This window comes from Aquarana catesbeiana, linkage group LG06 (assembly GCF_042186555.1).
Source record: "Aquarana catesbeiana isolate 2022-GZ linkage group LG06, ASM4218655v1, whole genome shotgun sequence".
NCBI classification, from domain to species: domain Eukaryota; kingdom Metazoa; phylum Chordata; class Amphibia; order Anura; family Ranidae; genus Aquarana; species Aquarana catesbeiana.
In genome coordinates, this window is record NC_133329.1 from 74,147,468 (window position 1) to 74,161,920 (window position 14,453).

At 41.1% G+C, this 14,453-nt stretch overlaps 1 protein-coding gene across 2 annotated transcripts in view; it reads left to right on the plus strand.

Moving 5' to 3' along the window:
• Nucleotides 1-14,453, plus strand: part of LOC141148603 (uncharacterized) — a 47,072-nt gene that overhangs the window by 26,518 nt on the left and 6,101 nt on the right. For both annotated transcript variants that reach the window (XM_073636202.1, XM_073636204.1), the window contains exons 6-8: nucleotides 5,538-5,642; nucleotides 8,672-8,738; nucleotides 11,702-11,782. In XM_073636202.1, coding sequence (XP_073492303.1) covers nucleotides 5,538-5,642; nucleotides 8,672-8,738; nucleotides 11,702-11,782 — 253 coding nt within the window. The remainder of the gene's footprint in view (nucleotides 1-5,537; nucleotides 5,643-8,671; nucleotides 8,739-11,701; nucleotides 11,783-14,453) is intronic.

Genomic DNA, 14,453 nt, shown 5'->3' on the forward strand with positions numbered 1-14,453 from the left:
CCCAGCTTTGTGCTACTAGTTCCACTGGTTATGCACACCAAATTTGGGGTTCCTAGCACCAAGTGCCCCCGAGATACAGGGCCCCAAAGTCGGTCAACTGTGTCCATCTGCAGCAATGTCATTTCGGGACCCTTGGGGTCCAGGGACCCCAAATTTTGGCAGCAGCTAGGGGGCATCTAGGAACCCTTATCTACAGAGTTTGAAGTTCGGGGGACCTATGGCTGCAAATGGGCACAGTGAGGCATGCAAATGGGCATTGTTGACCCTCTTTTCCACTTACAGTAGCTGCGCATTTCTCACCCTAGGCTTATACTCGAGTCAATACGTTTTACCAGTTTTTTGTGGTAAAATTAGGTGCCTCGGCTTATATTCGGGTCGGCTTATACTCGAGTATATACGGTAAGCAGATTAAACTTCAGTTTTAACATAATGAAGGATATAATTATACCTAATAAAGCTTTTACATTGAGTAAGTTTAGCAATCTTTCAATAAGGCTGGATTCACATATGTTCGGGGCCTGTTTCTGTGCAGAGTCCAGTGTGGTTTCCATCCAGCGATTCAGGTGCAAATTTGACACCTAAATCACACCTGAACCAGATTGAAAAATACACCGGACCTTTTTTTAATTTGCACCGCACCGCAACCGGCCCTCATATATGTGTACCGGATTTATTGAAAGCCGGTCTGGTTCACATATTATGTGATCCAATGCGTTCAAAACACATCTGATTCGCATATATTTGAACCAAGCCTTAATGCAGAAATGGATTGCCTAAAAATATTTTTTTTGGCATCATAAAAGGAACGTACACTTTCATATATATATATGTATGTGTATATATATATATATATATATATATATATATATATATATATATATATATATATATATATATATAATCTCACAAAAGTGAGTACACCCCTCACATTTTTTTTTTATATCTTTTCATGTGACAACACTGAAGAAATTACACTTTTCTACAATGTAAAGTAGTGAGTGCACAGATTGTATAACAGTGTAAATTTGCTGTCCCCTCAAAATAATTAAAAAAACAGCCATTATATGACATCCTCAGCTTCCCCGTCTAGGGGGCACGCGCCTGCCGTGTCACTCGGGAGTCGATGCACGTGCCCGGCGGCCGCGATGTCCGCCGATCAACCGAGATTGCCTGTCACAGAGCAGGGACATGCGCAATTGTCATTCAAAATGTTACAGCGCTGGAAACTGAAAATTGACCTTGGCAGGAAGGGGGTAAAAAAAGCCCTGTATTGAAGTGGTTGAACCTCTTGGGCATGGAGTTCAGCAGAGCTTCACAGGTTGACAATGGAGACCTCTTCCACTCCTCCATGACGACATCACGGAGCTGGTGGATGTTAGAGACCTTGCGCTCCTCCACCTTCCATTTGAGGATACCCCACAGATGCTCAATAAGGGTTTAGGTCTGGATACATGCTTGGCCAGTCCATCACCTTTACCCTCAGCTTCTTTAGCAAGGCAGTGGTCGTCTTGGAGGTGTATACTGCATAAGCCATTTTGTGATTGAGTGTTAATAAAGCGGTTGTATACCCCGCTCTGTGATTTTCACCTACAGGTAAAAATAGGTAAAATGAATATCTCCTAAATGTTCACCTTTTAGGAGATATTCACCCAGCATGCAGCCGCTGACGTCAGCGGCGCATGCCCTCTGAAGGTCCGGCGTATTGTGACAGAACTTCAGAGCTTCTTGCCGGAACCGTAGGCTCCTGCATGCATGCGGGGAAGTGATGTCATCGCAGCTCTGCAGATGATGTCCCTGGAGACGAAACGCGTCGGGAAGGTCCCCACTGCTGCCTACTGATTTTATACAAAGCGCTTTTGTATCATATACCATGTGAGTGTTGTTTCATTTTAATACATTTTACTGTTTATTACGGAATCACACTATGTGGCCCCTTTTTGTTTTCTCCTCTACCATCCCTGCCCCTATGGATTTCTGAGAGACCATTCCTTGCCCTTATGGAATTTTGAAAGACCATTCAAGTGTGAGCGGGATATCTCCAACCCACAGAAACCAGTATTACCTCCATTTACCACATACAAGCCTGTTTGACACGCAGAGCGTATGCCCTGGCGTGTTCAAACGTTTTGGTAAGCCTCCCCTCTGTTTATGGTGGTGGTTTCATCACAGTCACATATATTTTCTCACGGATCTACACGTGCTCTGATTGGAACTGTTTGGTGTCATAACTCACGATTTCACCTTCACATATTTGGATCACGTTCAACTGCATTCTTGTGACTTTATTTGCAGCATTTGTATATGGACATTGTGTTCACTTTACTATAATGTCACTTTATTTGTGGCACTATTATTAATTATTTCATTGCAATTTATATATATGGATATCACTTTTATTTACTCACTGTGTTTGTGTACTATCAAGGTATAATCTTTTACTTTATTTTCTGTCAATTTTATTTTTACTTCAGGTTTTGCACTCATTCATATATAGCGCTACACTTTATTTATATGTTTTTTTGTTGCCATTTATTCAATTTGGTGTGTTAGCTGCTGAATTACTAGAGTAGCGCGGAATTACTTATTTTGTTATATGAATACATTTCAGAGACCCTATCACTAACCTAAAAAATTGCAGGTAAAAGCACATAAATGCTTGCTATCAGTGTTTATTTTCTCTTGGTAAAACATTTTAATGTACTTGCAATGTACCTCTGAACTTCTAAGAATGTTGACCACTCCAGGAAGAGCCATCATAGCCCTCTCCTTTTCTGGAAGTGTCTAGTTACTGTATGTGCTGGGCCAGCTCCTCCACCACTCACCTTTCTACCATCCCCGCAAGGCCCCTTTCACACATGCGGATCGTTCGTATCATACGTTCAGTTACCTTTTTTCAAAGAAAAAACAAATGAAGTTTACATCAGTTTCTCATCAGTTTTTTTACATCCACTACCAAAAACGCACCGCTTGTCCGTTTACATCCATTTTTTATTCATTCCGTTTTTTAAATGGAACAAAAAACAGATGCAGATGTATACGGATGAACTTCTGTTTATGTCCGCTTTTCCATAGAGATGCATTGATGTCTGTTTTTCATCTGTCAATGGCTGGATGAAAAATAGACAGTCTGCAAAAAATATGATAAATCCACATATAATCTCGTGGGAAGAATGCTGTTGAACTGAATGGCCTGCCGGCAGGGTCTCTTTAGATACAATATGTGCTGCATACCTTAACGAAAGTTATTCAGATGACAGCAAACAAGTAATAATAGGCAGCATGCATTATTTGCACATATAATAAATAAAATGTGTAAATCAAGCAAAATAAAGACGTAAACCAGTAGTCCGCATCCCTATGTGTAATCCGGAATAGTGATTAAATTCACTGATGTGTATCACTACTGAGTTTGAGACCTTAGAGGGATAGCGAGTTTGATTCCATGGAGAGGAGATTATAAATTGCATATTAACTTAGCTTTAAAGCCAAACTCCGTGCACGATTACCTTAAAGGATTTAGAGCAGTCAAACATCCCTGTTCGCCAGAAACCATTGCCATCATGCAGGCTTACTTCTGTATGTCCTGCAAATCAGTTAGTTTATATGTTGGGATTAGTAGAGCTCCCACTGTACTTCCTGGCTGCTCTGAATGTAAGCACTGCAGGTCTCATAGATCCCATCACTGTGGTCCTGTCTCCACCCCCTCTCCTCCTTACCATTCACAAGCACATGGCCTCGGGCTCCATTTTGTGAATGATAAGGAGGAGAGGGGGCAGAGACCAACCACAGTACTACAGTCTATGGGACCTGCAGCGCTAGCATCTTGAGTGGCCATGTCACATACTTGGTAGAGACCGAGTTGACGAAGAGACTTCCCTTACACCTCCTGCCCAGTACAACCTGCAGTTGAGGACATGGTGTAGCAAGGCGAGGAGTGGCACAGGTGCCCGCAGTTGGTTCAAACGCAGCAGAAGACAGTCAGGGAGCTGCTATGCTGCTGGAAATACTTGGACCGGGTCTAGGCAGGGAGCTGGCAAACAGGTTAGGCACAGGAGCTTGCAGATGCGAGGAGAAATGTCATAGCCAGGACAAGCAGGGTCAGCAACAGTCAGGCAGCAGCGGCACTAATTCAGAAATAGGAGCAGAACCAAAGTCTAGGCCAAGGTCAGTAACAGACGAGCAACAGTGGTACTAAGACAGCAGGTAGAAGGTGTAGCCAGGAAACAAGGTCAGCAACAGGGAATCTACATGCAGCAGTCAAAAAGGTAAGAAACACAAGGGTGGACAACTCCTCAGAAGCCCTCTTCCCCTGTGCTGTGCTTTAAATAGGCCAAAGCTAGTGCTCTACATGCATTCATGCTACATTCATTATTCATGCTAATGCACACACTTATGAGCACACACCTTAACGTGTTCACCAGCAGATGTACGCACAGCTTTGACTCTATGCAGTAGACCATGGGCAGTATAATGCATACATGCAGATCTCTGGGCACATGCGTACACCCAACCTTCCTGATAGGCCCTGCAGTAGATCAGGATTATTCTAATCTCTGCATGTAAACTAACTGATTTGCAGGGATACATGTATGCCTGTATGATGGCTATTGGTTTTTGAAGAGCAGGAATATTTGTCTGCTGTAAACCTGTTAAGGTAATTGCGCCCAGAGGAGGTCATTCTGATGCGGTGAACTGCAGTCAGGTAGGTACTAGGATTGCACTGGAAAATCTCAGATAAACTTCAACATGTTAAAGCGGAACTATGCTCATCTTGGCTCCAGCGGTGCAATGTACTGGAGCTCCCTGCCGGCAGCTGACATCTTCAGGCGGGCAGTTTCTGGGTTGATTTCATTGATCACTGGCTGCATGCGCGGGAGTGCAGTCAGCGTCGACATTGCTGTATTTTTATGGTGAGCTGCACGAGCGCAATTCACTGTAAAGGGAGCAGACAGGCAGATAAGTCATTTCTTTTTTTTTTTAAGTTTTTATTACCAGACAGGAAGGGATTACATACACAGGTGTGTAACTTTAATGCTTGTAAGCCCATTTTTATTTGTTACCATAACGTCCACCCCCATCAAATCATTCTCTGCAGCTATTACCTTTTGTACCACCACCCCCTCCCTTTAGAATGTAAGCTCTGCGAGCAGGGCCCTCCTGTACCTTTTGTAGTGAACTGTACTGTAATTGTGTTGTCCCCCCTATACATTGTAAAGCGCTGCGTAAACTGTTGGCGCTATATAAATTGCGTATAATAATAATAACATTCCACTTTAATTTGTTTTCATGCTGTTTTAAATCTGCAGCTTTCATTTTCAGTGTCACCATCATATTTATTAGTATGTTGAGAGCACAACATCACGAGGTTGATGTACTACAGGAGTCGAAAAAATACCCAATCGTGTGCAGATGAAATAAATAATAATTTTACATGATCTTTTTTTACATGATTGAAGTGAATCTTCACAAAGACAAATGTCTTTACTGTATTCTTTTAACCATTAGTAATGGGATAAAATGTTCTCTGTTTATTTTAGATGCCGGGTGTTCTACTTTGCGATTCCTCCTCCAGCACTGTCACAACTGTAAGGGGAAGACCTGTATGATCTGTCACCCCCTCCGGACATTGGTGAAACAGCTGTGTATGTACCTTTGTGTGCAAACTTAATACAAAAGGGATATACTCTGAGATTAGTGCTAAGCACTCCATCTCAACTAATCCATTTTACTCCATTTTTGTACTTGTGGTTAGTTGTACAGCAATCCTCGAGGATACTGGGAAACTCTGAACAAGGGGAATCCATAGCTCGTCAAAATTACAATCTGCTTTATTTGTGTGTCCCGGAAGCAGATGCCACCGGCCGCATCCTCACTGGGCTCACCCCCTCCTATCGTCTGTAAAAGTCGCCTGTAAAAATCACATCTACATAACAGAGAATTGCAGGCTGAACATTTTGATACCAGCATGGTATCAAAGCGGCAAGCGAAAATAGTTCATACACCCCCCACAGAGCTTACAAATCTTTTTACATTAAAATATTGCCACTATATACCTTTTTGGATGATCTGTATACCACGGTCAGTGATAAACCGCACAGTTTCTCCAGTGCTGAGAGTTCAGGTGGGAGGAGATTTCCACTACAGCCTGTATGTACGCCCACATGTGTGATGTCAATATCATGTGACCTGGCTATCTCTGAGAACAAGTTAATGTTCTCTCCAGCATAAGACACAACTGAGCATGTGCAGGTTGGCTACTGCCTGTGTGTTAGCTGGCTTTCCCAAGTTAAACAATGCAAGAAAGGAGGGGTCTGTGCATAGTTGCATACAGGATAAAACAGCCATTTTTACACAATGCAGAGGATTAACCCCTTAAGTTCCACAGTGAGTATAACAAGCATGCTTTACTGCATATACAGTTTAATTTTATTGTTGTGGGTTTAGTAACACTTTAAGTACTATGGACCCTCCTTCACATGGGTGATTACATGCATTCAACAAAACTCCAGTGTCAAAAAATCAGCAGATTCTTGCAGCTGGAAAGACTGGTGTTTGTTAACCGCTGTGTAATCGCCTGTGAGAAAGAAGCCTAACCTTTAATCATTTATACTGGAGACGTTTGCCCACAGTTCCCAAACTTTGTACTGTCCACCACAAGAGGGCAGCACAGTTCACATCCATCATGCTGACTTTCATAAAGGACCAATAAACCTAACGAGCTATGTATGTATTACCATAAGCTATGTATGTGAGTCATGCAGACATATTTCAGAATACTTTCACTTTCACCTTCTCACGATTAAAGTAGCGTTAAACCCTCAGCGTTTTTAGCTTAACACAGACACACATTTTTAGCTTGAGCACAATAAAATAAACATTCCTCAGTAAACTATTTGTTAAAATGTCTACCCCAGCACTCGCATTTTACAACTTACAGTGTTGCTGGCTCCTGTTCTCCCAGTGCTGTTTTCAGAATTGTATACACCAGTGGTCATCAACCCTGTCCTCAGGGCCCACTAACAGGCCAGGTTTTATGTATTACCTTGGGAGATGCAGACTAGAATACTGCAATCACTGAGCAGCAAATTATATCACCTGTGATGTATTTCAGTTATCTTGCAAACCGGGGTTTTTAGTGGGCTCTGAGGACAGGGTTGATAACCACTGGTATACACAATAAAATTGTGATCTGGTGTTTAGCGATGCCACACCCCCATCCCCTTGTATCACATACGCAAAGCAAAAACATTTTCCATGGGACTTTAAATAAGGCATAACATTTGAATTAAAAATACATTCATTGCACAATAGATCTTATACATAAATAATAGCATTAGTAAAAAAAGCTGATTCATTACCACTACCGTATATTGGCATACAATCTACATCAGAGATATGCAATTAGCGGACATCCAGCTGTTGCAAAACTACACGTCCCATCATGCCTCTGTCTCTGGGTGTCATGCTTGTGGCTGTCAGAGTCTTACTATGCCTCATGGGAGTTGTAGTTCTGCAACAGCTGGAGGTCCGCTAATTGCATATCCCTGATCTACATCATATTCATATAAAAATTCATGTTTATGTTTCATACTTCCAATTTTTTTAAAACATAATGCTTATAACCCGATGCGTTTCGTGAATATAGCTTCACTTCTTCAGGAGTAGATGCCCAATGTAAAATCTGTAAACCAAAAAACAATTTCACAAAGTATGTTCAAGCACTCCCTGAAAAAAAGGGTGGGGGGATGCAATATCTATGCATACTGATATCCTTAATAGAACAATACTTACAAATAAGCTTGATACTTAATGTAAGATAACCTCCAAATGGCAACCGCCGCAAAGTGTCGGGCCTGGGTGTTAAAACATGGTACCGGATGAGAAAGCTAAGGTGCAGTACTTACATAGATGGAATCAGAAGACCCATTTTCCACCAGAAACAAATAATTAGACCTATGTGAAAGCAGAATAGCCTGTGTGCACAAATCTACCGCAAAGTGGAAAACAGAAAAAAGCGAAAACCTCAATGTTATATTATTAGTGAGAATAATACCCCTGTACATAAATGAATGGACTATCCCCACTATATAAGTATTACACCCGCTAGAAACCAGAGAAACTAAGGGAGGAGGAATTAAAAGAAAGCATTTGATGTCTAGCACCAGTGAACTATAGATAGACCTTGGGGTTGATTTAGTAAAACTAGAGAGTGCAAAATCCGGGGCAGCTCTGCATGCTAACCAATCAGCTTCTATCTTCAGCTTGTTCAATTAAGCTTTGACAAAAAAAACTTGGAAGCTGATTTCTATGCAGGGCTGCACCAGATTTTGCACTCTCCAGTTTTACTAAATCAACCCCAGTGTGTGCAGTATGAAGATTACAACACCATTAGACACCAAAATGTACATCATGCTACCACACATAATTAAGTATGGATATCTAAAGTCAAAAAGTATCATCAAAATGCAATATTTACCAGGTGCTAATGTGTGTAGGTTGGGGATCTTTAACAACAAGAAGCTCGTAACCAAATAAAGAGGAACCTCCCTCCACCTGTCCCCTGAATTTATCCTAGAAAGAGGAACCAAGCCCTCCCAGCACCATGTGGACCCACAGATGTAAGGTCTGTTTCCAGAATTCCCTTGTCACACACGTGCTTCTCTTATTTCAGATTTACGGCATAACACAAATAACTCTGGTCTGCAGAACACCACAGTGATTGTCCGGATCCCTACCAGGTAAGATAAAAGGGTTACAAACCAGAAGGTGATTTCAGAACAGATTTTTGGCTTTTACCTAATCACTATTTATGAGAGCCTTTCTAAAAGTGGAATTTTACCCCAAACAACTGAATAAGAGTAATGTTTTTTTAGTAAGAAAGATACATTCCACACTAATAATTATGAGTGTGTGCTGTAAATTGCCTCCAGCATTGCAGGAGGCTGCCATTTTGCTGAAACCCAGAGCCCCTGAGCAACAGTAAATTATTAGGCTGTCAGCAGATCAGCCTCTACAAGTTCAGCACAGTGCCTAAAAATAGAGAGCATCTGAGCATGTGCAGAGCAGGGTGAGATTACTGGATTTTAAAAAGTATAGGCTTTAATTTAATTTTTTTTACATAGCTATACCTGCAAAAGGGGCCAGCCTGGAGTGATCTAGCAGGACTTCATTTTCTGACTGAAGTTCCAGTTTAATGATAATACAGATTGTGGCTTTATGTTTGGCAACTGCTGCAGTGTGCACAACATGCTGTACCTTACATACTCCTAACTATTGCGTTCTGCATAATACGTTGCATATTACATAATCTGGATGTCTTCACATTGTGCTGCATGTTACATAGCTGCAGAATGTACATTACTTTTGAATGTTACATACTGTAAACTTTTGTCATTGTACATAATGCCTGATGTCTAGACTGCTGTGTTCTGTACACTTTTCTGTATAATGCATACTGTGAACTACTATAATCTGTTTTCTGTACTATGCAATATACTGTATGCATCAAACTGCTGTACTGTGTACACTGGTTGTACATTACATTTCCCAGACCACAGAACTCCCCAGTATAGGTATGCTGTAATGTACATTCTTGTCTCTAGAAACTCATTTTAAAATGTGGCATGTTACATTCAAGGAATAGCACAATTTGCTAGTTAAAGTGGTTGCAAACCTCAGACATGAAATATAAACAAAACAGATCCCTCCATAGTGTGTACTTGTCTCAATTAAGAGTACTATGTGTCATTTCTGTCTCTTGCTTTATTCCTTTGCTATCATCATGAATCAGTTCTTACAAGTCTTCCCCACACCAAGAGCTGAAAAGATGACAGGGGAGGGACCTTCAGCTGATTGACAACCTCGGCTCTATTCCTGTGTGAAGGGGGGGTGTGTCTCCTCCCTCCAATCAACTCTCTGAGCTCCCCTCATTGAGCCATGCAGAGTGTAACTTCAGCTCTCCGCACCCTTTTTTCTGACATCTCAGATAAGCTTATAAATTGAGTAATTGAGCAGGTGTAGAGATAAGAGGATTTGTTTAATCTCTGTGTATCACCTGAGGCCAGTCACTTCACCGGGTATACTGTATGGAAGGATTTACAACCACTTTAAATAAACAAAAAAATCACAATCTTTAAAGTGGTTGTAAACCCTTTACATCCACTTTATACTACAGGCAAGCCTATAATAAGGCTTACCTGTAGCTACACTGGATATCTCCTAAACCTGCACGGTTTAGGAGATATCCCTGTATTTGCATGTGCCGACGTCATGGGCAAATGTACACTTAAGCAAACTGAAGCAACGGCACGTACGTGCCGTTGCTTCAGCTGTACTGTGCCGTTACTGGTGGCTCCCGCACGCATGCGCGGGAGTGACGTCATAGCGACTCCGGCAAATCACAGCGCCGGAGCCGCGATACCCTCAAGTAACCCCCCGGGGAGATGTCGGCCGCCGGAGTGGTGAACGAGGACCGCTGTGGAGGCTTCGATCTCAGGTAAGTAATTCATAATGAGCTAGTATGCTATGCATACTAGCTCATTATGCCTTTGTCTTGCAGATTTTTTTTTTCTTTTGGATTTGTTTAAATGGGTTTACAGTCACTTTAAACTGTTATCATTACTTGACAGGATTGCTAGCACTGTTTAGTTTACTTATTCCTATTCCTATTTACCTATTCCTTCATTTCATTGTATAGATCAGTGGTTGTCTACTCTTTTGATATTGAGAGTCTTGAATGTTGCCCCTAAAATCACAAAAGGGCCACACACAATATAAAGTGAACGTAATGGTACAGAAACTGCAGACAGTAGATGGTCAGAGACTATGGACCTGCTACAAGAGATGGTCAGAGGGTGCAGTCATGCTGCAGGACATGGTCACAGACTGTAGGATGCCATAGGAGCTGGTAAAGACAGAAGACGTACTCCAGAAGACAGTCGCAGACTGCATACACATTACACAAGGCTGTTAGAGATTACTGTAATAGGGAAACATGGACTACTGCCCGCAGGGGCCACGCAAAATACCAGAGTGTGGCAGGTTGGGCACCAAGGGTGTAGATGGTTTTCTGGAAATGCCAGACCAAAATATCCATAGCCACCATTGAGAAAGTGTACAATAACTTCATGTGGTTTCAACTCAGACACAGAGACCCCCAATCAACTTTGCTTACAATTTACCATTAAAAAAAAGAAGAATTTAGGTCATTTTTGATCTTTTCTATTGTTTAAAATGTAAGCATATTGACCTGATAACCCCTACTTTTCTGCCCAGTACCCTGTAAATTGTTAAAATGTATGTCAGGGCAAAATTAAAAAAAAGCATCTCTGTTATACATGCCTATGTTCCTATATTTTATCCCTTTAAAAAATAATGCAAGTATAGAAATATATTGTCAATCTGCCAGAACTTAAGTGAGCTACTGACTTCCTGTAGTGAACTGACAACTCTGCCTGTGCAATCCCAAGCAGTGTTGTCAGCCATGTCTCTCCCCTGCTGAACTACAGAAAAACCTTCCTCTTGCAGTGAGGAGGGTGACAAAGAGATAAAAATTAAATGGCAGAATAGATGTCTACAGACAGCTCAGAAACTAGTGAAAAAGTACAGCAATAGGCTTTGGTGTATTTCAGCAAGGCACAAGATCTATCTTGATGATGTGATACCGAAAATGCTGACAAAATCTGCTTTGTTTTCATTCCAGTTTGTTACCCAATAGTCCAGGAGTACCTAACACCCCAAACCTCAGCGCTATTGCCTTACAACTCTCTGCTGCCAGAACAAGGTAATATAGCAACACAGCATAATTCTTGATTGAGAATGTATCTTTTCTGTATAAACACAACTTAGCTGTTTCTTTTCAAGGACAACTTCACGTTTAGGGCTGAAATACACCTTTGCGGTGCATTGTGGTAAGGCCCACGTTACCATATTGCAAATCATTGCATGTTACATGCATTTGGCGCATTGTGGCGCCATTCATTATTAATGATACCTCAGCGCACCGAGGCGATGCAGCTCCGACCTACTGCGTGCTGTTGCATACCAGGGTTGATTTACTAAAGCTGGAGAGTGCAAAATCTAGTGCAGCTCTGCATAGGAACCAATCAGCTTCCATTTTTTTTTTTTTTTTGCCAAAGCGTAATTGAACAAGCTGAAGTTAGAAGCTGATTGGCTAATATACACAGCTGCACCAGATTTTGCACTCTCCAGTTTTAGTAAATCAACCCCATAGTGTCAGAAAAAATGCTGCATGGTTTTTGGGCCGTTCTTTTGTATGTATTAGCAGACTGCACACAATCAGACAGGTATGAATGGGTCCTCAGTGAAGTTGTCCTTTTAACATACACCCTACTCCCCTCAGTGTAGCCCACATATCATAATAGATAAGTAAGATGAGAACAAAAACGGCGCTGCCCTCTATATTATTATTAAGTAACGGGTAAAAATGTCACAAAATCCACACTGAATCCAGATGACTCCGATGCATAAAAGCTCCACCAATATCAAAACATAATACGGTCTAAACCAGAATGGACCATATATTTGGAGATAACCAAAATTTCAAAAACACCAGTACTTTAGAAACTGCTGAATAAAATGTGTCCCCCCAGCGGGATAAAAGTGTCATCCAGAGTGGAATATATAATAACTGAGTGAAAGAATATATAATACCTGAGTGAAAAAAATTAAGGTGGACAGTGCGAAAACAGGACAGTGTAAAAAAGGAAACAAATTAAGAATTTTAACCCCAAAGTTCAAAAGTATTGGGACAAAATGGCGCCAAAGAAAAACTATTAGATATTGAAAGAATATGTGTGCTTATTATTATCAATGTGATGTCTGTGTTGCCCCTTCCATATTTATATGCAAAAAATTGAGTAGGGTTGTGTTTGACCCCAATGTTCAAAAATATTGGGACAATATGGCGCTTGTGAAACGTAAGGGGTGAGATGTCCTTCTGTGTGGAACGTGAGATGTCCTTCTGGGTGATAAACTAAATAATAATTCAATTAAACCACTCCCTATGCTTAAATTACAGTGAATAAAAGAATATATACAATTGATTCCAATTTCTTTTGTTTGAAACAAGTAATATAGTTAATTTCTAAAAAGTTTATATATATAATCCATGCAGAAAAGAGTGTTGTTAACCAGGTGGGGAGAACAGAGTTCAACTGAAAATGCTGTTTATTTCACCCAAGAGGGTACACCGCAGTGACTTCTGTGCGATTTTTCATAAGGTGACTTGAAGTGCTCGCCCCCCAGTGCTGCCCCACTCACCAGAGATAATCACCCCTGCAGGGGTACCAAGCGACAAAGTGGGTGCCTCAGGACGGATGATGTTCACTTCAAAAATACTTCCATTCCTCTGCTCTGTGCGATCCTTACGGCTGTTCCAGGTTGAATCAATGGTTCAATGGTTGAATCTGCAGTGAGATCACCCTGTTCCTAGATGTGCGGTCTAGGTGTGCAAGGGTGATCAGGGTGATCTCACTGCAGATTCAACCATTGAAGTTTAACAGATTAAGGTGGTACATTGCTGGAGTAGCATGGTCATGTCAGAGCACACATTTTACCTGGAACAGCCGTAAGGATCGCACAGAGCAGAGGAATGGAAGTATTTTTGAAGTGAACATCATCCGTCCTGAGGCACCCACTTTGTCGCTTGGTACCCCTGCAGGGGTGATTATCTCTGGTGAGTGGGGCAGCACTGGGGGGCGAGCACTTCAAGTCACCTTATGAAAAATCGCACAGAAGTCACTGCGGTGTACCCTCTTGGGTGAAATAAACAGCATTTTCAGTTGAACTCTGTTCTCCCCACCTGGTTAACAACACTCTTTTCTGCATGGATTATATATATAAACTTTTTAGAAATTAACTATATTACTTGTTTCAAACAAAAGAAATTGGAATCAATTGTATATATTCTTTTATTCACTGTAATTTAAGCATAGGGAGTGGTTTAATTGAATTATTATTTAGTTTATCACCCAGAAGGACATCTCACCCCTTACGTTTCACAAGCGCCATATTGTCCCAATATTTTTGAACATTGGGGTCAAACACAACCCTACTCAATTTTTTGCATATAAATATGGAAGGGGCAACACAGACATCACATTGATAATAATAAGCACACATATTCTTTCAATATCTAATAGTTTTTCTTTGGCGCCATTTTGTCCCAATACTTTTGAACTTTGGGGTTAAAATTCTTAATTTGTTTCCTTTTTTACACTGTCCTGTTTTCGCACTGTCCACCTTAATTTTTTCACTCAGGTATTATATATTCTTTCACTCAGTTATTATATATTCCACTCTGAATGACACTTTTATCCCGCTGGGGGGACACATTTTATTCAGCAGTTTCTAAAGTACTGGTGTTTTTGAAATTTTGGTTATCTCCAAATATATGGTCCATTCTGGTTTAGACCGTATTATGTTTTGATATT